At 35.9% G+C, this 21,845-nt stretch overlaps 2 protein-coding genes across 2 annotated transcripts in view; both read left to right on the top strand.

The window, feature by feature from the left end:
- Positions 1-1,483: 1,483 nt before the first annotated feature.
- LOC124156321 (probable ATP-dependent RNA helicase DDX52) lies at positions 1,484-17,963 on the top strand. The gene is made up of 13 exons (XM_046530797.1): positions 1,484-1,658; positions 1,746-1,982; positions 2,320-2,505; positions 3,968-4,119; positions 6,226-6,329; positions 9,038-9,110; positions 9,844-10,047; positions 11,661-11,751; positions 14,750-14,872; positions 15,018-15,168; positions 15,263-15,338; positions 15,760-15,924; positions 17,541-17,963. Exons 1-13 carry the CDS (start codon positions 1,572-1,574, stop codon positions 17,740-17,742), a joined length of 1,851 nt encoding a protein of 616 aa, XP_046386753.1. The 5' UTR covers positions 1,484-1,571; the 3' UTR covers positions 17,743-17,963.
- A 1,513-nt stretch (positions 17,964-19,476) lies between these two features.
- The window catches only part of LOC124156318 (Meckel syndrome type 1 protein-like), a 31,534-nt gene continuing 29,165 nt past the window's right edge, over positions 19,477-21,845 (top strand). The window contains exons 1-5 of the mRNA XM_046530796.1: positions 19,477-19,630; positions 19,711-19,839; positions 19,918-20,074; positions 20,205-20,308; positions 20,396-20,527. Coding sequence (XP_046386752.1) covers positions 19,554-19,630; positions 19,711-19,839; positions 19,918-20,074; positions 20,205-20,308; positions 20,396-20,527 — 599 coding nt within the window. The 5' untranslated portion in view covers positions 19,477-19,553. The remainder of the gene's footprint in view (positions 19,631-19,710; positions 19,840-19,917; positions 20,075-20,204; positions 20,309-20,395; positions 20,528-21,845) is intronic.

The raw sequence follows: 21,845 nt of genomic DNA, 5'->3' as shown, positions 1-21,845 counted from the left end.
GAGAGACCCCTTTAGGATACAGAAGGAAGAAGAACATATGGAGGAGGAAGCACGGTGCACTTTGGTAATTACTGATCATTAATATATCAATAATCATAAAAATTAATGACCAGTTTTTTTTTGTAAAGGGAAGTTGAACGATGGCGCAATAACTGCAATAATGGGAAGTGGAACCATAGCAGATGGAAATCTAATGCATAATGAGCAGGTTATACAACACTCTGATGAGCAAAGACAATCAGATATGTTTCCACATGAAAAATAATCTCACTTTTTACTGCTCAAACATTTGAATTTTCATTCAATCTACAAGCATGAAATTTCATTTTCATTGGTCTATTTGACTCATCAGAAATTCTACATAAAGGAAGTTTATCCATGGATAGTATTTCAGCCCTGACGTGGCTGTCAATTCTGGTAATAATTAAACATTTGCAACATTCATATTAATAGAATTAGAATTTTTTATTTGTCCACAGTGATACAATACACTAGTTACAAACTAGGCAGGTATATAGGACACGTCAAAAATATCAAATATTAGTTTAAAGTACAGTATACACATCGAATATAAAATTTTACACTGTGAAACCTTACATGCTATGTACTCAAATATTCATTAATGCTATAGAAGCATTTTTCAAGAAGATAAGTAAATACAAATTTTTTAAATACAAGTATTCTATTTTCACATTTTATATAGGCAGGCAACTTATTATATAGCTTCGTGCACATTGCACGGGGTCCTTTGGTGGTATGGGTAAAATTTTTTTGTGACATGTAGATCATTACATTTTCTGGTATTGTAGGAGTGTATACTATTATTTTGAATGAAATCGCTAAGGTGTTGTTTTGTATATATTACAGAGTGGTATATGTATATACAAGGCACAGTTAACAAATGTTGATTTTTAAATAGAGGTCTGCAGTGAGCTCGGTGATGCTATTTAAGCATTACCCTCAACAATTTCTTTTGAATTAAAAAAAAATTGTGCAACTTAGATGAGGAACCCCAGAGCATGACACCATATGATATCCTAGAGTAGAACAGACCATAGTAAAGCATCTTCAACACATCTAGACTGACAGAATATTTGATCACATAGTCATCAGATAGAAAACAGTATTTAGTTTTTTACATAAGAAATCAATATGCGTTTCCCATTTTAAGTAAGAATCGACATAAATACCGAGGAATTTTACGTTTTTAACCATACCTAAATCAAAGTCATCATGTAAAGGAGAATTTCTATGTGAGAAGATTGACACTTGTGTTTTTTCAGCACTTTATGTTTGTACACCATTCCGTCATACTTTATTAGTGGTTTTCTGGATCTTAATAACTTAACAAGGTTTTCAGAATGGACTAACGAGGTCAAAATAACTTCATCGATCCTGCAATTCTTTCTGACAGTGTTCACAGGCTTCAAATTACGCAGAATATCGCGTGTCGAATGGCGATGTTCTCTTGTTCGTTATTCGATGTTCATATGTTTGTTTTTATGATCATTTCGAGGTGGGAGTGTGAAACCGGCTAAAATTTGTTATTTGTTTTTGTAAACGATTATGAAATGGATGCGGAAGATATATTCCGAAAAATTTCGTCGGGTGCGAAATTCGATACGAATCGATTTTTGTATGATGCCCAAAGGTGTAATGTAAGGGATATATTTACCTAAGTGTGAGTACACGTGTGTGTTCTGTGTAATTCTCTCATGTATAATGCATCTTTTTATTCTTTGTAGTTGATTAAGCCGAAAAAAGTTTTAGGGCCATTTTGCGCTGTGAAAGAAGAATCTGCGTCCCCTGTAAATCAATCTCGGGACTTAACAGAAAGCGGAGAAAACCTCAAGTCAGATGTTAAATCCGAAGGTATCACTATTTTAGGATCTATAAGAGCCACAGAGGATGGGGTGATCAGTGAAAAGAAGAAGCCGAAACTAACATCAAAAGAGAAGGAAGCTTTAGCGCAGCAGGAGCAGGTAATGATGGTAGTTGGTGAATCTTACGGTGGAAATTAGTGAATCGCTTTAACAGCTGTGGGAATTACACAGCTGTTATAAAAGTTCTGTAATTACAATATAGTTGTAGCGGCCATTTAAATTAGTAGCTTGTAATATTGGAAGACAAATCAAGGGCCCTGAAACATCTCTTTCCACTTTACGTTATTTTTGTTAATTTATGAATCCAGCCATACCAACTCTTCTCAGCCTTCCGTGTCATTTGTATGAAATCTTGCATGGGTTTAATTTACTCCTATTATGTTCCAATTTGCAGTCTCCCGTTATTAATCCTGCTACGATGAATTCTTTAACCTAGGTTAATCGCTTTAGAAACCAGCATAAGATCACTGTTCATGGGAAAGATTGTCCAAATCCAGTAGAAAATTTTGAGCAGCTCAAAGATTTGTATGGTCTTCCGGACGATTTACTTCAAAATATTAAGAATGCTGGTTATGAATATCCAACTCCTATTCAGATGCAGGCAGTCCCAATAATGTTGGAGGTATGTACCCGTTATAATAAGTTTACATTCTCATTTAAAAATTTATAATTATTGAATTTTTAAAAAGATTTTAATCTTTTTTGTTGAAATTTAACAGGACAAAGTACCTAATATCTTGAAGTGTTCGTTGTTTTTCTATGCCAAGCATGCTTTGTAGCCAGTGTATTTTTTCTAGCCTTAATTTGATGCAAATGATGACAAAATATGACATTCATCATGGTGGTCATCATCATCTTCATGGATAATTATTATTCATTTCTAATTTATGTTGATTTTGATTTTACTGTATTTATTCAATCTACAAGGTTGTGTGGAATGTTTGTTGTTAAATCATTAATGTATATGATTCTATGGAATACAAAATTTTCAGGAAGGAAAATAGCTTTTGCCCTGACGTGCAAACCAGGATCCCTTTATATTCTCATTGCTTGTTCCTCAGAGAAGTCTTCATACTTATTGTTCACTTTTAGCTGACTTCCTTAGTTGGCTGTCATTAGCTGATAATTTAAAAAATTGTTTTCTCCAGTCTGCAGATAATTTTTACTGTATTTGTCAGTATTCAGCAATTCTAGGATTTATATTTTGCAGCTCTCTACTCAACTTCCCTATCAGCTAATCTTTTCATCTATATGTCTGTCTAATCTTGTAATCAATTAACAGCTTATCCCTCAGAACTCATTTGAAGCTTTCCTTTGGTGTTCTACATACCTATATGTCCTTGGGCACTTTCTCCATATAGTACCTTACATCTACATCTACATAATACCCTGCGAGCCACCTCTAGGGTGTTTGGCAGGGGGTGATCAATAGTATCGTCAATATCGTCTTATAGTATGGTCAAGCAGGGGTGCAGCTAGGAATTAAGGCTGGGGGGTTTAGGTGCAACTAATACCGGGGTGTGTGGGGTATGGTTTACCCACCAGGATAAGCAATAGGTACGAGATTAATAAATTGGGGAATTTTAAGATAAATGGTCCAAAATGGTGAGTTTTACAGCTTTCTGAGGGATATGTTATTAATCCCTCCACTATTCTATTAGTAATATCAATCCAAATAAGTAAAATGGATTAAACTTAAAATTTTCTCGAGCTCTGGGGGGAGGGGGTTATCCCCAAAACCCCCCCCTCTCGCTGCGCCACTGTGGTCAAGTATGTTTACTCATTTTCTAGAATGTTCATACTTTTTTTTCTTCCTCCATTTGAAGCATTCCTCATTGCATGTGGAGTTAACCCATTGCATCTTCAGTATTCTTTTGTAGCAGCACGTTTTCACTGCCTCCAATCATGATTAATCTGCTGCTGTCAATGCCCATACCCTACTGCTATATTGAAATATGCCTTTTATGTATCTGTTTGTTCTGCTTATGTTTTGTCTTGTGTATGTGATTAAAAAAATATTCGGATTTATTTTCAAGAAATTTGGGATGTTGACAAAGTATTTCCCCTCTATTTATCTTTTTCAGAAGCGACAAATATTAGCTTGTGCTCCAACTGGCTCAGGGAAGACTGCTGCTTTTCTGATACCTATAATTCATCACTTGAAAGAACCCAAAAAGCTTGGATTTAGAGCAGTTATTGTATCACCAACTAGGGAGCTGGCGAAGCAAACTCACAGGTAACAGCATGTAATTAACTCTGAAACCGCAGGATGTATTTAGTTAGATTACTGTTATAATCTGACTAAAGTGCCTTTCCCTACAAAATCCATGATAATCATTCTGAATCTGTAATATTCTACTATAGCATCATATTACAATGTAAGTCTACCAGACTGCATGTTTATCATGATCAAAGGCATCCACAAGGTGGGTTATTGGGTTATTTACGTCTGAAAGTACATAGTGTTATTTTACCGTGTAAAGGGTGTTATTTTAATAGCAACTTGATGGATGCCTTGTTGTATGCCTACCAATTAGCTCTGAGTTATGCTTACCATTGACCAGGGTAATTTTAAGTAAAGAAGTTGCTATGTAGACTCAATGCTTGATTTACATTTTTCAAGGAAAAACATGAATGAAGAGTAGGTCACCAGCTCCTGACAGTAATTGAAATAAATAGAGGGGAATGAATCCTAATTACAAAGAAATTGCAGCATTCATAAATGTTTATCAATATCCATGTAAACATATTATGCATTATTCAATATTAAACATAGAGACATTATTCAAGGAAATGGTGTGCACTAGCCAGTGGTATACCTTTACGGAGTCATCCACAAGTGCAGGTTAAGTGGGAAAATTCCACTGATGTATAATCATTTGCCTTGATGGGCATTGGTATCCAGATCTTCTAAAAATCACATTTAATTGTCGAAATTTGCATGTTTGCAAAAATACCTGGATTCTTGTCATCGCGTTCCTAAGATTTTGCTTGTCCCCAGATTCCTAAAATCCATCACATGGAGTGCGCCACAATGCAAAAATAATTTTCGTGCCATGACCTCTTATATTTTTAGAGCCATACAAAATCACGGTAATGGATACAATAAGAAGACAAGCAGCCGTACGATTTTGCCTTCATGCTTAGAAAGAAGTCAGCCCTTCATTGTCTGAAAAAGGGTATTTTACTGCCCAGTCAGAATGCACTGAGGTGCAAGTTGAGTGTGGATGGAGTAGCTAACTCGTCTGTGGCCTCATCCTCAGTCATTCCTAGATCAATCATGGGTGTCAGGGCTCAGTCATATACTGCAAAAAGCACTGCTCAGATGCCACTACCATCAAATCCTATAGCTGACTATCTTTTCTCACATCTATTTTTTGTCTATTTTGATGTGCCTTTTTAACTCATCGCTTGTACCAACACACATTGGGCAACAAACCTTGGAAAATGCAAGGGTTTAGGTTTTCAACTCAAATGTGCTCTACTTGCAGAATTTTTTTGGAACTGTATTATCATATCTGGCTCGATTATACCTTATTGTAAAATAATTTTAACTCTTAAAAGGATGGATTTTCATGGTAATTAGAAAGAAAACATATTACTTGTAAATTTGCAGCTACGAGGGCTGTTTGGAAAATAACATCTGATTTTGTATAAACAATACACTAAAGTAGATTACAAAATCTATTTTATTCATCTTAAAATTATGACAATCCTTTACTTTTCAACATAATTTCCATGAACATTTAAGCTCTTATCATACCTTAAAAATAACTTGGAAAGTCCTTCTGCATTAAATATCTCCCACCTGTGTCTTGAGCCATCTGGTGACAGCATACATATTTGAGCTCTTCACCATCCTTAAGTCGCTGGGAGTCAAGCCATTTCTTCATATGCATAAACCAATTCCCGAACAACTCCTTCACTCATAATCTTTGGGTCATACACAGCTAAATGTTCACTATGAGTTGCCGATTATTGTTTAGCTGAGGAAAACTGAATAGCAGCGAGCACTTCACACTTGACAGGATTTTCTGTTGCAGCTCACATTTTGAAAAGCAACAAAAAAAACAACTAGCGTTCAGGTGACCTTCACTCTACCATGTCTGTACATGGACTGACCTGCCGTGCATTCCTATGCAACAATGGTGGCACTACCCCCTCCACTTCACACGCAGTGAGCAAACGGAGGTTTCTAGTTTCTTTCCAAGCAGCCCTCGTATTTTCTGGCATTGCTGTCTGTTATTTCTTGTTTGTGTCTTAAGAGAAATGTGTAGTTTTCTGACTAGTGAGGAAGCCAAATGGGTTTGTAATTATGTTCAATATGAATTTTGCATTGCAGGGAATGCTTGAGGCTAGCTGAGGGAAGAAGCCTCCGGATTCATATCATCAGTAAAATAAATCAAGCTGTCAAGAAGTTTGGTCCCAATTCATCTCAGAAATTTGGTATGTCCAGTGTTGATCGTAGTTTTTTTTTGCTCAATGTGTTTTAACCAAACCTAACACATCTATTTTATCTTATGTTATTGTTAAAATATGACTGAAAAAAATATAGAAGAGAAAAAATACCTTTGTTGATAGGTCTATACCTTATATAGACCTGTGAACCGTCAGCATCAGCAACTTTGCCCTCTCTTTGCCAAGGCTGCTAAGAATAAGATTGTAAAATCTCTCAAAATTTACTCCATTCTAGCATATTTACTCAATGTATATGTATGTATATGATATTTGTTAGCACGTATTAACACACTCAGCATGGAACACGTCAATTGACGTGCTCTGCCGGTCGGGCCGGGAACCCTTTCTCCACCTCTGTAGATGACTAATGTCCACTTCCGAGTCTTCTGATTGAGTGCATGGCCTTCAGCAAGCTTCTTTCTTTTTAGCCGTGTGCGCCGTATGTAAATAGCAGTATTTGAAAGGAAGATATGGTGCGAAAACCTTTCTCTATTTTTCTTTCTTATTTTATCAGCCGATTCTGACAAATTTCATGAAAATCGGGCCCACATTGAATGTGTTAACTCATGCACTGGTTTATTTTTGAAGTGTCAGAAATGTGTACAAAAGCGTAAATAAAGGTGATTGAACTAAAACTTAAATATATTTTGTGAAATGAATGGCTTTTATCATGTTCAAAAGTCAATGATCCTGAGATTAGCAGGTCTCCATTCAATTCTCTGATTACCTAATCTTATAACATTGACATAATACATACTTCTGTGTTACATCTGTCATCATCTGATCCTCATACATATGAATCTTAGTTGAGGCATTCCTTTTCCGTTCTACACTTCCATTGCCCTTATGTGATTGTCTTCATCAGACTGTCATTTTTAATGATAAGGGCAATAGAATTGTCCAATTTTTTCAGAAGTCCCCACCTTTCCCTTCTCTTCTAAGGACTATTTAATCACTCAATGGATCTTTTTACTCTTCATCAACTGACTAAAAAGCCATGGATTTGGAGAGTTAATTGTTTTTAATGGTATCGTGTAAACAGTATCAATGAAACGTAAAACAATCAAGTTTTATGGAATATTGTATTGAATCTGCTATATTGACCATGGAAAAGTTGTAATGGGTAACACTGAAATACAATGTTATTAAAATTGTGAGCTATGTCATATGCCAATGAAATATTCCCACTCATTTCAGAATACACACCCTTAGGCATGAGGCAAAACCACTAGATCTGGTTCCAAGTACAAAACCTCTATACAATGATCTTATTGTGACGGGAAAAATCATGACTTTTTTGTAGGGGGTTTCGTTGTATGGAGGTGATTGGGATATGCCATTTAGTTGGGGTGTCTAAGTGTTCCGTGTGCTTTACAAAGCAAGTGGAGTAAATCTCTCAATCTTGATAAATTCACCTTTAAAACCTTTCCAATAGTGATGATAAATTACATACTTATCATCACATACTGTGGCTATCACCACATGATTTTCAATCTGCATATTTTTAATTGAAATCATTTTTTTTCCCATTCATTCCTCAAGTACACCAAGTAATATTAGAATCCATGCCTCGTTGCCATTCATCCAGTAATTACCTCGTGATGCTTGAAAAATATTTTTAGCCAGGTTTGCCCTTTTTCAGTCCTTAGCACAATGTCTCTTATTTTAGAATGTGCACTACTTGCAGGCTAATACTATTATACTGGTATAATTAAACACGAAAGTACAATCACTTGAGTTAAATATGTGTTATATAAGCAATTAAGATTAAAAACATTTACAAGAACTGATCCTATTCCTGTTTGCATCTTTTATAACACTAGAAGGACCTCTATCTAAACCAAGTTGACGAGTGAAGATCGCTGTCCCAAAAACTCTTGTTGCTCCGGTAATGTTATTAACGCTAACAATTTGGAATGGAGACTTTTTGAGTTTGATGCAGCAGTAATTATAATCTAGCGCATACACTAATGCCTCCTAAGTCTTAGGGTAATCCGTCTGCCTGCCTCTCCCAAAATAAAATCTGATTCCGAAAGGTAATTTGAAACCATACCATTTTAAAGGAAAACATGGAGCTCTACTGTTCCAATGGGGGAGCGGGGTAGGGGTTTAGGGAATGTAGCCCAATACAGAAAGTAATTTGATGCGATTTATTAAGGGAAATTTGAGCTCCATCCTAACCACCTGCACCTCTGCAAATGTAACTCAATACAGAAAGGTATCAAATGACTAGGTGATAAGAAGTGAAAATGTTAGCGGAATGAGAAACCACTGCAATTTTAAGCGCAGACACCACCTTTCATTCAACTTGCAATGGTAAATAAACTTTGAGGGCAGAGACTTAAATTGGTGGACATCATCACCCTAGTTACGGTAGGTTTTTTTGCATGCATTGTCCATTGAAGGGGCCTGGGACTGAGCCAATGGCTTCGAATTAGGGAGGTTTCGTTAAAATTTTGCTGAATGGGGGTTGGTTGTATAGAGGTTTTACTGTATGTAATAGTCTGCGACTGATGCCAATTGGAAAACCTTGAAATTGAAGAATTGGTACTGAAACTGGTCTGATTCATAATCCCTTGTTGAATTCTCAAGAAATTTATGTCTACTTCCTACAGCTCATTCCTCCAAGTACATATGTAATGACAATTATGGAGTTTGTTGTTTTATGATTTCATTCCATGTTACATTATTTTCAGATATATTGATAACAACACCCAACAGACTGGTGTATTTACTGCGACAAGAACCACCCGTAATATCTTTAAAAAAGTAAGTATTTGCCATGACATTTTTAGTAATGTGATCTATTATAATTCTTCAATGGAATATTATTTATTATGGCCAGAGGTAACATTTACTGTGTGTCTGTTATGTGTGTACCAAAGCATTCGGGTTCACATTCTTAAAAAAATGAAATTTAATTGCTTGATATCTCCATAATGATAAGTTTCATTTTTTGGGATGGCAGTATTATCATGTTCTCGAAATGGAGATGGAGTTTCATCCTTGTTCAAATAGTTATCCTAGGGTCTGCCCAGGTATGTATCCATAATTTCACTTCAGGGATGGAGTGGGTGGTATTTAGATCTCCTGAAGTAATATTTTGTTGTCAATTAGCATGCATTGGAAAAGTATACAATTTATTTAATCAGCTATATTTTCTGTTTGAATACCTAAGTCTGAAATTTAAATTGAATGTTGGTTTTTGACGGGCAAATTTAATTTTATCAAAAAATGGAGTCTCTGAGGATAGTTGCCGTAGGCTAGGGATCTCCTCGGCAGATGTGTGGTTGATAGTCACCACTTGGGAAAAACTTTCAGATGTTGAAGCCTGGCTCAAACCACAAAGCCTTTAAAGCCTGGGTCTGACCTGAAATATCTCAGAATCATCATTAAGGCATGCTGTTTGCACAATACTGCACAACCTTCAAGGAAAAACATCATCAATACGTGTTTGTGTAATTGTAAAATTTGTGTTATTTTTAACCATTTCTCATTTCAGCGTTGAATGGCTTGTTGTTGATGAATCCGATAAACTTTTTGAAACTGGAGTCAAAGGTTTCCGTGATCAGTTGGCTGAAATTTATCAAGCTTGTGAGAATCCAAGTATATGCCGTGCCATGTACAGTGCTACTCATACCCCAGTTGTTGCGTCTTGGTGTCGGAAAAATATGAATCGTCTCATTGGTGTCACCATTGGCGTGCGGTGAGTATAACCAAATTTAATGTACAAACAATGATGCAACCCCCTACTCATTACCTAATCCCCATAAAGCCATTACGAAACCCCCTCTCTTCTACTCTGCCCTAATTAATTTCCTTTCCATCCCCTTGGTAAATACCGTATTCACTCGTGTAAGCCGCACCCTCGTATATACCGTGCACCCCTATTTTTGGGCCGGCTTGTGCGGAAAAAAAAAACTTTCTACCACTGTTTGGGTGCAGTCTAATGAAGGAAGTCGTTATTAGTGGCTAAATTGATAAATTTACATTACCATGATAAATGAGGATAAATAATGTTAGAAATGTAATTCACATAAAGGTTTCCTGGTTTCAATGCTAAACTCTGGAATGAAATAAATGGAAAATGGTAAGAAATAAAAGATGAGAATTTGAGGGAAAATGGTATGCAGCTTACATTAAAATTTGGGAGTGTTAGTGTAAGCCGCACACCCCCATTTTTTCACTGGTATTTCCGGAAAGAAGGTCATAGCTTCCACGGGTAAATCGGTATTTGTACTTATAGCCACATTTTTCAGCTCTTCTTGTCCATAAGTTTTTGAAAAATGACTATGATGCTCAGTCATTGAAACTGTAGTCAGTGTGGAATAAAAATATGTGGAATTATCAAATGCAGTATGAAATTTCTCCACCCAGTGATTCCTGAAGGAGTTTCTTTCAACCTCATTGTGTTTTCAATTTTAAAATGTTTGATGATAGTAAAAAATGTGGTTCAATTAAGTGTACATACGGAACTTGATGGAATACTGAAATGTCTTTGCAATAAATTTTGTTGTTGCACAGCATAGATACATACTATCTAATTCAACATTATTGTGTGACCGTCATTGTAAATTTCTTTTGGGAATGTTTAGGACATTTTTTTTTTTTAACTTCACCTCTAGATGTTATCAATTACGTCAGATTTGAATCTTTGAGAACCTAATATTTAGGTTTCTTTGTTCAACTAAAGCATCATGTATTTTTAACAGATTAAAAAATACACAATTGCATGTTTTCCGTGTGGAGTATATTTTTAGTAATGTGTAATCTATTATAGTGATGTGATGTTAAGATTTGAGTGAGTGGTCATTGATCAATTATTATGACCTACCCTGCTTTGCCATGCAGTGGACATACAATTAGTTAAATCTACCACCCAATATTTCACAAGTGATTTGAAGGAAGCTTGCTGTATTAAGATAAACAATTTGTGGAACCAGATGGTTACTGTGACAGAACGAAAAATCATACTTTTGGTTTAATGGAAATTAAACTTCTAAGCACTGCATTTGATACATGCAGTACATGACTATCCAAACAAGAAATTGTTGTTCAAACTCAGTGATGTTGGGCTTCTAATTTGTAAAAATGGCAGCCATGTACATAAATGGTAGATGAAAGTCTTTGCATGAAAATTTTACACCTTTTTTTCAGTCATTTTGCTTATCAGCTACAGTCCAGTTATGCTCAAATATGTTGTAATATCATGGAAAAAGTTAATAAGATCAATTTAAGTTATGTATTCTATTTTTAACCTGTTTATACTTCTACGCAGTATTTTGAGCTTCTTATCTTTCCTCTGTTTATAATCTTTAGGAACACTGCTGCTGATGTGGTCGACCAGGAGCTCCTTTTTGTTGGAAATGAGGCTGGGAAGTTAGTGGCTTTCCGAGACATTGTGAAGAAGGTAATAATGAATATTTGAACAATAATTTGGTGAAAATGAATTCTTAATGTACCTGGTAAATAATTATCCTTTTTAAGAGATTTATCCTATCTTCTTCTTTGCACTGTCCATCACGTAAGGTTAACCATTTTTATGTGACAAACTGTTTTGTTCCTCATTGCCTGTTGGATTTCTAAAAGTTCCAACAGCAGCAATTTATTGCTATTAAGCTTGTTAGAAGTGCCTAGGAAACATCTTGTTTTCTTTTTGTATGAAAAATCCTTCCTTGTCTTGAAACCATGAAATTTTCTAGCTTAGTAGTTTTTTGAAGCCACATTGTTGCATCGGTAACCACTTAATAATGAAACCTTTTATCTTTTGAAATTCCTCCTATTTCACATTTTATATCAATCAATAGGGCCACAGTGTAACATTACTTTATAAATTTTCTGAACTTCCATTTTTTTAGAAAGCAAAATAAATATTTCAGATCTACCAGATACACATTATTTTTATTATTTTTCAATTTATTCATGCCTTACATGCATAAAAATGTTTCATGGGTCAAGTAGAATCTATATCCTAAGCAGAATACACTACCATTTATTGAATTTATATTGATTACTTGGCTGCATCTTTTCTTTCTCAAGGTCATTTACTTATTGTATAATAGACAATTATAAGAGTACATTACATTTTACTCATGTACAACAATTTGTATAACGCAAGTGTTTTTTATAACTCATGCTTAATATCACCGTATATATTTCACTTATCGTTAGCTGCATTTCCTGATGTCTGTGCTTGTCTGCTGATTCCATCTCTCTTTTTGATAACTTCTACATGTCGCTGATACATCACCTATTCCCTCTGTAACTTTAATTTAGGTTACTTCTCATGTAATGTACTATATGTAAATTTCATCTGTTCCTCTTTGAAAGATTTAACCATATATTTCCTGATTAACACATTACCCCTCCTCAATCTCACCTTTGCTTCCTTTTTGGTGTGTCCTCTCTGTGTGTCTCTAATCTCATAACCCCTTTCCCTTATTTGTTAAAATAACCTTGTTTGTGGATATTTGAAGCATTGTGTATCACTTTGAATCCATAGTGTCTGCTATTGTAGATAATTGACGTAGGCAGACGTACTTAAACTCTGGTTATATATGTATTGAATTTTTATTCTACAGCACACTCCCGGTCATCTGGGCTAATGATGGGTAGAGACGGTACGAATAATCGGAAAACACGGATAATCCAAACTTTAACTATTATTTTTTTAATGTTCATAATTAAGGTAAATCAAACAATTTATTATTATTTAGGCACATTTTCTGTCATTAAAATTGCTTTCCGGGTTCACCAAGAGTTTTCTGTGCGAGACTGCAATTTTTTTAGCGATGATAACATGAGCGTACTCGTATTCCTACTGCTCCTTATAAGACCTGGAAATATGAGGCTTGGAAGAAGGAACACTGAGCTTTTGTGAATGTAGCTAGCACATGATCGCATCCGTTTTACGAAGGGGTTCTAATGGAAGTAATAAGCCCGGTGTATCCTAAGAAAAATGCAGACATTCTGGTGATTTTGCATCAGATTTTACCTTTTATGAAGATCGCGGAAAACATTGAATGAGAGTGAAAATAATGCATAGATAATCCATGACATGTATATGCCGCAGCCGGAAATCGGGAGTCTGCTGTACAGTGGAACCTCGATAAAACGACACCCCACGGTGCACCAATAAACACTCGCTATAGCGAATTGTCGCTTTACCGGAGGTGGTGCAAATAATAGCCAATATACCTCATATTACTCCTTTATTTTTATTTTCTCGCTTAGACGTGTTTGGTGTTTTTTTGGCCATGGTGTGTTCCATCAAATGCTTTCTATTCATGCAACTCATGGACGTGCGGGTATGCTGACGACTGCTTTCTGCCGCCCGAGGAACAAAAGAAGATCAAGCATTCGCGAATGCTAATGCCACAATATTTTCACCAAAATTAACTACTTCTTTATCGAATGAAAGTTTACCACATAAATTTGAGACTGAGCACTCCATTAACTTCATTTCTAACAGATCGCTAGCAATTACAGAGATTAAGGAGTCTTGGTGTAAGTTTTTCCGGCAGTGAAACCCTATGCTATGGCAAAAGCCAACATCGAAAGGGCCTCGTAAAAACGAAATTTTTAACATGCTTATTATAGGATCAATTGACGGTGCATCGGCTATCTCTCGTAATAGCGGGGGTTTCACTATAGCCCGTACTCGCTTTAACGAGGTTCCACTGTATTTTGTTATTCCTTATAATTTGGGTTGAGTAAGAAGTTATGTCACTCTTCTGTGCACTTGGCATTTGCTGGAAGCGAGATTGCATCATAATTTAATGAGCAAGTTGTTTCCTCTAATTGTGGAATGGCTGTATGTCATTTTTATGGCCCTATTTTTTCTGAAGAACTTCCTTCCATTGTGCAGTGAAATATTAAGTACAATGTTTTGAGTGATATATCTCAAGGTGGTAGCAAAGACACGCTTATTTTGGATCCCACATGCTCATCAATATTCTTTTAAAAACATGGATAGTGTAAAATGTGTAGGTGCCCCCCCTAGAGCTATGAATATATTACTGTGGTAGAGACTTTTCAGATCTTTGCTCGAGTGCTTTGTGGAGGGCCCTTGTAGGAAAGCACTCTGTCCGTTGGATGGGACATTATGCTGTGGACCTCTTGAAGCCTTTTGTTGTTCTGACTTATGCTGATGCTGGGTTTCTCTCCACGATTCCTTCCCTGTGGTACAAATGACCTTAGTTGTCAGTTGCCTACTCTAAATACCATACTATGTATCATTATGAGATTGGCTATATCATTTCAAAATGCTCTTAGACTGGTTGTCCAAGCTATGGTAAAATGTTAGAAGTTCTTTCAGTATTGTCTTACTGTTAGTATAGCAAAGAATAATTTTATATGATACCTTGTTTCTTTGTTTTAACATTTTTGTGGTGGTTTTTTTTCTGTAGGGCTTAACTCCTCCAGTTTTGATATTTGTCCAGACTAAGGAGCGTGCCAAAGAGCTCTTTGATGAACTAATTTATGATGGCATAAATGTTGATGTCATCCATGCCGACAGGACTCAGTTGCAGGTAATAAATAATCAGAGACTTTTCAATCAAAATTTTTGAAGGCTTTTGTTTGTCATTATTTATGACTGGCTAGTTTCAAATATTTTATGTGGCATAGGTATTAACTTACTACATTTCACCTGCTCATAACGTCAATTTTTTTCAGAGAGATAATGTGGTCAAGTGCTTCAGAATGGGAAAGATTTGGGTGTTAATCTGCACTGAACTTATGGGCCGTGGTATCGATTTCAAAGGAGTGAATTTAGTCATTAATTATGACTTTCCACCCAGTGCTATCAGCTACATTCATCGTATCGGTAAGATTATAGTGTTACATGATCATGTTGGTGACAGTGATTCATACTTGGGTGTGTTTTATGTAACAAAATTTTGTGTGCCTTTTTTTAATAGGCCGAACTGGCCGTGCAGGAAGACCTGGGAAAGCCATAACATTTTTCACTGAGGATGATTCAGTTAACTTGAGGAGGTAAATTTAAGCATTTTTATGAAAGGAGGGAGATATAAATATTATGGTTTCTTGAACACATGTATATTTTTATTCATGTTACTAATGATAATTGAGATTTTTTATATTTTTAAATTGTGCATTAATTATATGTTATGATGCATTGAAATTTTCCTTTTTTATATTTCAGTTATTGATGTGAACTTATATTTTTAATTCCTTGCTTATATTTTAGTATTTGACGTTAACTATTTACTTTCCATAAATGTTCTGAGGATTATTCTCTTAGTAAATAGAAATTGATATTCGTCTGAAAAGATTATTTAATTTATGGAATACCTATCTTTCTTATTATGGCAGTTAATTTGATAACACAGCTTGTGTTATAGATTTCTCCTATTTTTCATATATGTGTCTTTTAATTTGTAATTTAATTCATTAGCATAGCACAGGTCTTAAGGGATTCTGGTTGTTATGTACCAGATTATATGCTACGTATGAAAAAAGCAAGTCGAGATGAACGTCGGCAGCTAGAACAGAAAGCCCCTAAGAGAGACAGAATCTCAACAAAGCCTCTTCATGAGCAGGAGAAGCAAAAGAAGATATTGTAAGTCTTATGCAAAACCCTATTTTAATATAATCATTTACATATGTGCCAAGTATTTGTTTTGAGATTGTTTCATGCCCATGAAAAATGCCAAGATATGAGTATTCTGGGTTGATCACTAAAGTCGCAGGTCATTAATATTTTTATAATGCCATGTGTAAGAAATGTGTTTTTACCTATCATTGATGATAAAACTTTGGCATCTTTAATAAGATATGAACAATGAATTCTTTAATTGACTCTGTTTAAGTGCATGTATCCCATGTATGGTAATATCCTTATCTTCTGGAGTAACTTTGAATGGAGTAACTCTGGAGTAGCTGGATGATGCCAGGAATCAAATGATTGTTTACCTGACTTGTACCAAATGGTAACATATTTCTAAGGGTTCATCATAGAGTTTGTTACATCTCTGGTAATTCTTACACATAATTTTACTTTATTTGACAGAATTTAAAAGTTGCATGGCAATATATAATAGATGGTCTTTAGAGAAATGAACGCATTTATTCCTTTCATATGCTGAATTTGTGATGAATTCAAAAGTGGGGATTCAGTTTTTAATGGGAAATTTATGTTTACTTTGTATTCGTGAGAGTGACTGGATAAGTATTGACGAAGAAAATCTTAATGAATGTGATCAAAATGGCTGATGATTCAGGTTAAATATGTATGTACTATTTTTCTGAGTAATCGTGCTTAGTAACTTTGTGATTTGATAATTTTGTGCTCTTAACTGTTTTAACCGTTTCGAGACTGTGGAGTTTTCGTCTTAGTATGACTGCTGAGCTGAGCTACGAGAGACTTTTCTTTCCCCTGGTACGGAGCATTTTTGCGAGACATTCTTTAAGAAGGGTCTTGCATATAATCACAAGCTCTCAGCTCCAACCTTTTTCGACCTCTCCCAGTGGGCACTCCGTGGACTCCAAGAGTAGTTGTGCTCCCTCCTCTTTGGGTTTTCGACCCTACCTGCGGCATTGGTTCGTGGTCAACTTATGGATTGCTTAAATGTATTTGGCTCATGGATAATTGTTGCTTGCACGTAAATTGCAGACTTTGAATTGAATTCCTCATTTTTTTCAGAGCATTGTCAAATTTTAAACGAAGTTCTAAGATCAATATTAACGCACTTAATGCTGCAATAATTTCCATGTTGATGTTTATACAGAACTTGAGATATAAGTTAATATTTATCGTAGAATTTCGTTTAAAAATTGTAAACGGTGCTCGAAAGACAAAGAATCCAATTCTTAGTATATATTTCTTGAGAAAAGGAGAAATATTCATTTCGAAACCTGCCTGGATATACAATTGTATGACTGCGGTCGCATACCGCTAAGAGGGATCCAGGTACCTGCTCCCAGATTTCGAGGGTACGGCCCTCGAAAGTTCTGCAATGTTAGGTTCCGAAAAAAAGACATGGCACACCCGCGACCATCATAAAAGGGGAGAGCTAGGAAACGTATATATTCGGCATTTGTTCACCTGCATAGGAAAATCTCCCACAAAAATATATGGCTTTCGTCTCCCGCGTCAAGAGACGTCTGGATGCACATTTATGTCTTTAGTAGGGAAAAGGTTAGAAGAGGGCTAATATGTTCATGTTCACATTTCAGGAAGCGGCTGAAGCTGAAAAAGAAGCATATAAAAGCACAAACTGGAGCAGGGGCTTCCAAAGAGCTGGGAGGCAAGAAAACTTTCAACAGCGAGAAAAAAGATGGTTCAAAATCAAGTGATATGGTAGTAAAAAGTAAAAACATCATGAAATCCATAAAAGATGGCTCACAATCGAAGAAAAAAGTGATCAAGAAACGGTGATGAAGATCATTTCAGTAGTATTGAAAGACTTTGTACATAATATGCATGTATGTATCTTGAAGTTGTGACTGTCTGATCTTGTGGAAATACATTTATAATTTTCATAAACTAAATTTTTATATTAAAAACCTTGTTTGATGAATGATCAAGAGCTGAAAACAGACATATGCGGTAATGATCTTGAGCACCAAAAGTGAGTGAATAAATGTATTGATTCTAAATATGTAAGTTTCTTTTCCCTCCATGGCCTTTACGTCACTTTTCCTCTCAGGCACGCAGCTAGGAATTAAGGCTGGGGGTGTTTTAGGAGCAACTAATACTGGGGGTATGGAATATGGCAGGTGCGCGTGGCCTCCCCAGAAAATGTTTAGTATAAATGGTTCAAAATGGTGAGTTTTACAGCAATCGAGGGGGTTTTTTATCCCCTAAAACCCCCCTCGCTGTGCCACTGCCACTGCTCAAGTTTGTAGGAAGAAAAGAGTGTTGTGTGACAAGGGACTGGAGTTAAAATTGAGGAAGATATTGGTGTAGTGGAGTGTGTTTATTTATGGATCTGAGACTTGGACGATTGGGAAGAGAGAGAGGGACAGGATTGGGGCATTCATGATGTGGGTTTGGAGGAAGATGGAGGGAATACGGTGGACTGATCGAGTTAGGAATGAGCAAGTGTTGAACAGGGTAGATGAGGAAAGAACATTGATGGATAAAATAAATATATAAAAGGAAGAGTACTTGTCTGGGACATGAGATAAGAGGCAATGGCATTTTGAAGGTAGCCTTGGAGGGACCGGTGGAAGGGATAAGGAGAAGGCTTAATTTGATTGACAGTTTGAAGATGGGAAAGTACACAGACTTCAAAGAGATGACCAAAGACAGGAGGGAGTGGAGATGGCGTTGGCGCGAGGGACCTACTGATAGGCTGAACACCAGATGATGATGGATATGAGACATGGAATAATCACCTAAATAATACAACCAACCATAGATTTAAATTATCCTTCGGTTCAATTTATGATTTCTTGCAAGGCATAATTAGTAGTTATTTGATTTTTATTACGTTATAAAATTTTAACGAATTTAAGAAAAATATCATTGCTCACTGAGCATTTCCTTATGCGTTGTTGATGGGCAGTATCTCCATTAGTGCCAAGTGTTTCTGCCCAAGAGCTTACAGAATTTCTTGTTTTCGGCTCAGTGTTTAAGTGTTCACAGTTCAATATGTAGTGTATAATTTTAATTTTGCAAACAATTTGAAAGAAGGCCCCACTTGTTCTTGAGGCCTTAGGCGGAATCCTAGCAAGCCTATAGGAAAATCTGGCCATGGACGTGGCTCTTTGACGGCCTGCGGGATATACGACACATTAAAAAACATTCTGCATCCACACATATGATAATGCAATAAGAATGAATCAGGAAAATTCGTATTATCAAGAGTACGATAAGTACAAGGGCAGATGAACGGAATAAAAGCATAGTTAAAAACACAACATAATCACCCTAATGAAAAGGTGTTAAAAATAAATTAAGTAGTCCTCGTAATTGCCTTAATGTATGGACGCGAATAACAGTGTAACAACCCTACTCGTGCAAGAACAAAATAGAACCTGCTTCATTCGATTTCATGTTTCGCGTAACTAATAACTATAACATTATACGAGGTTCGGAAAACGTAACTGGTGCTAACCATACGCGGTGTTTCTGTCGCCATGGCAACGAACGACCCCTGTGATACGCATGTCGTTATTCATCTGGAATAAACAAGCGGAGGACGCGCCGACGCGCCGAAGAATGGTGTCTAAAGAAATTTTGAAATGCATTTTCAGGATGAGGCTGACTTTGTTACCGGAGTGTATTGCTGTCAGGATCCTATCAAGCATTTTAAACTTCGGTATGTATTCGTGATTTTTTTAGTTTTCACCGTAGTACATGACATGCATAATATTAATTCATTAATGTGTGGTGGAATAGAGTCAGACTGGAGAAGGTGAAATCATCATTCATACCGCTACCGGAAAGTGGAAGTGGCGACGGGAAATTGCAGTCTGCGGAGGAAGAAATCGAAGAAAGGGTTTTTTCGTGGCAGGAAAAAGTTTTCAGGTAGCTCTGTAAACTAAGTCTGGTGTACTTACAAATGATTTCACTTTTGTGTGCGAATTTAACATTATTTTCATACAGTCCTGCAGAGGTATCATACTATGAACTGGCCTCCAATTGCCGTTCGTCTCTTGAGCAGAAGTATCATAGTGAGGTGATAGGATTACCAAAGAAAAGCAGGCATAGGAATCGTCTTTATTCGCACCCAAATGCAGATGAATTTACCCAGTCGCAAGGGGTGAGTTCATTTTTTCTAACAGTTTTAATATAGATCATCTGCTTACAATCTGATTTGAATTACGAAACCTACCATATGATTTATTTTATTTTGTCAGGAATTGGTTGGTAACTTTATTTAATTTTTTAAGGTTAACGAGGAAGTAATTGTGGGACATGGAGACAAATCTCATTTGGAAGAAGCTATGTCACAATTACGGATGAGGCGAGGGCCAGGGTTTAAAAAAATTCACAGGTAAGTTTGTGAAGACATCAAGTCAGTGACTTTTGCCTTTATTTCGGCTGCTTGAAGAACTAAAAACATTTTTATTTTGGCCTTCAGAGGAGATGTTCATTTGCCATTGAAAAATCTGGTGAACAGTAATCCTACGGACGATTTCAAGAATGAGAGTCATTTGCTGTCAAGTACGCCTCAGACCATGTACATCCTTGCAGATTTAAGTGTGAGGGAAAGGTATACTATAAAAATTATTCAGCAATTCAAAAAAAAATTATATCAGAAATAATATCCTATCTTGTCACAGTTGGGTTGGTAACAGAACCTAATGAGATTTACATGAGACCTATTCCTGCTCCTGTTGCATTTAGCAATGCTTAATATTGGCCTGCCTAAGTACATTGCTACCTTACACTGTGCATTCATGCATGCATTAATGCACAGTAAGGTAGCAATGTTGGTGCTATAACAATTAATTAATTAATTGTTATAGCACCAACATTTTAACTATTTTTAATTGCTTTTTATCTTGTTGTTGAGATCTGAATATCTGTAGTTAATTTTGAAATTAATGCAAAACTTTGCTGTACATATTATTTCATATATCTTGTTCCTATTGTCATCCCAACTTGATTTTTACCATGTTGTATTGTGTAACACGAAGAATCAAATGTATATTTTTATCATAAATTTTGAAGGGGACATGTTCTGAGATATTTGAGGTCAAAGGTCAACATCACTGACCTTAACTGCAAGAATTCTTCTAATATGACAAAAATGCATACCACTGATAAGGTAGTTTCCAGGCCTTTCCAAAATTACCTAGTTCACTGTTCTATCTTTATTAGAACTGAAGCTACAGCCGTTTAATGCCATTACTGTTGGTCAAATTTTCTGCACCATTTTAGAACTTCGGGTGGCCATTACTCTTATATTACTTGTGATAAAATTCTCTAACTTGCTTTTTTCATTCTATTGTTGTGTGTAATGATCATTCGAACGCAACAAATTTCATGAAAATCCAAGAGGGCCAGGTGGAAAATTGTACTTTCCTGTGTTTATTTGAAATGGAATGACCCTAATATATATTCTGTAACAGAATATCCTGTCGACATCCCATTTGGACGATGTTGGGATCATCTGGCCAATCTGGCTTTGGATACCCATAAGAGATCTGATGAATATCCTAATCACAAGGATTATCCTGGAGTATTTGATATTTAATGGTATTTTTCATTATCTTCAGTGAAAAATTGCCTCTTACTAAATATTTTTTGTTAGATTGGGTTTTGAAGATTGATATTGAACTCGTAAAACTAGGATGACCGACCAGATTTTTTGTTATTTTTTGTCTGAGGAAATTTTTTTTTATAGAACAATTGGAATTATATCTCACATCAGATAGAAAAATAGATAAAAGACATTAACCTTCATAATTAGCGTCCAAATATACATAAACTGCTTACTTAAAAAATGATAATCTCTGTCTGGATAAATGAAACTTCTTGATAGCATTGCTCAGTAAAATCTGTGAAAATATTTTTGAAGCAAACTT

Source organism: Ischnura elegans, chromosome 3, assembly GCF_921293095.1.
Source record: "Ischnura elegans chromosome 3, ioIscEleg1.1, whole genome shotgun sequence".
Taxonomy (NCBI): domain Eukaryota; kingdom Metazoa; phylum Arthropoda; class Insecta; order Odonata; family Coenagrionidae; genus Ischnura; species Ischnura elegans.
This window is presented reverse-complemented; position numbering and strand designations above follow the sequence as displayed.

Bases quoted from the DNA above. Each gene is read 5' to 3' on its own strand.
- LOC124156321 (XM_046530797.1), top strand. From the start codon at position 1,572: ATGGATGCGGAAGATATATTCCGAAAAATTTCGTCGGGTGCGAAATTC. The intron at 2,506-3,967 runs GTATGTACCCGT...TATCTTTTTCAG, and splicing joins CAGTCCCAATAATGTTGGAG to AAGCGACAAATATTAGCTTG. The intron at 14,873-15,017 runs GTAATAAATAAT...AATTTTTTTCAG, and splicing joins CCGACAGGACTCAGTTGCAG to AGAGATAATGTGGTCAAGTG.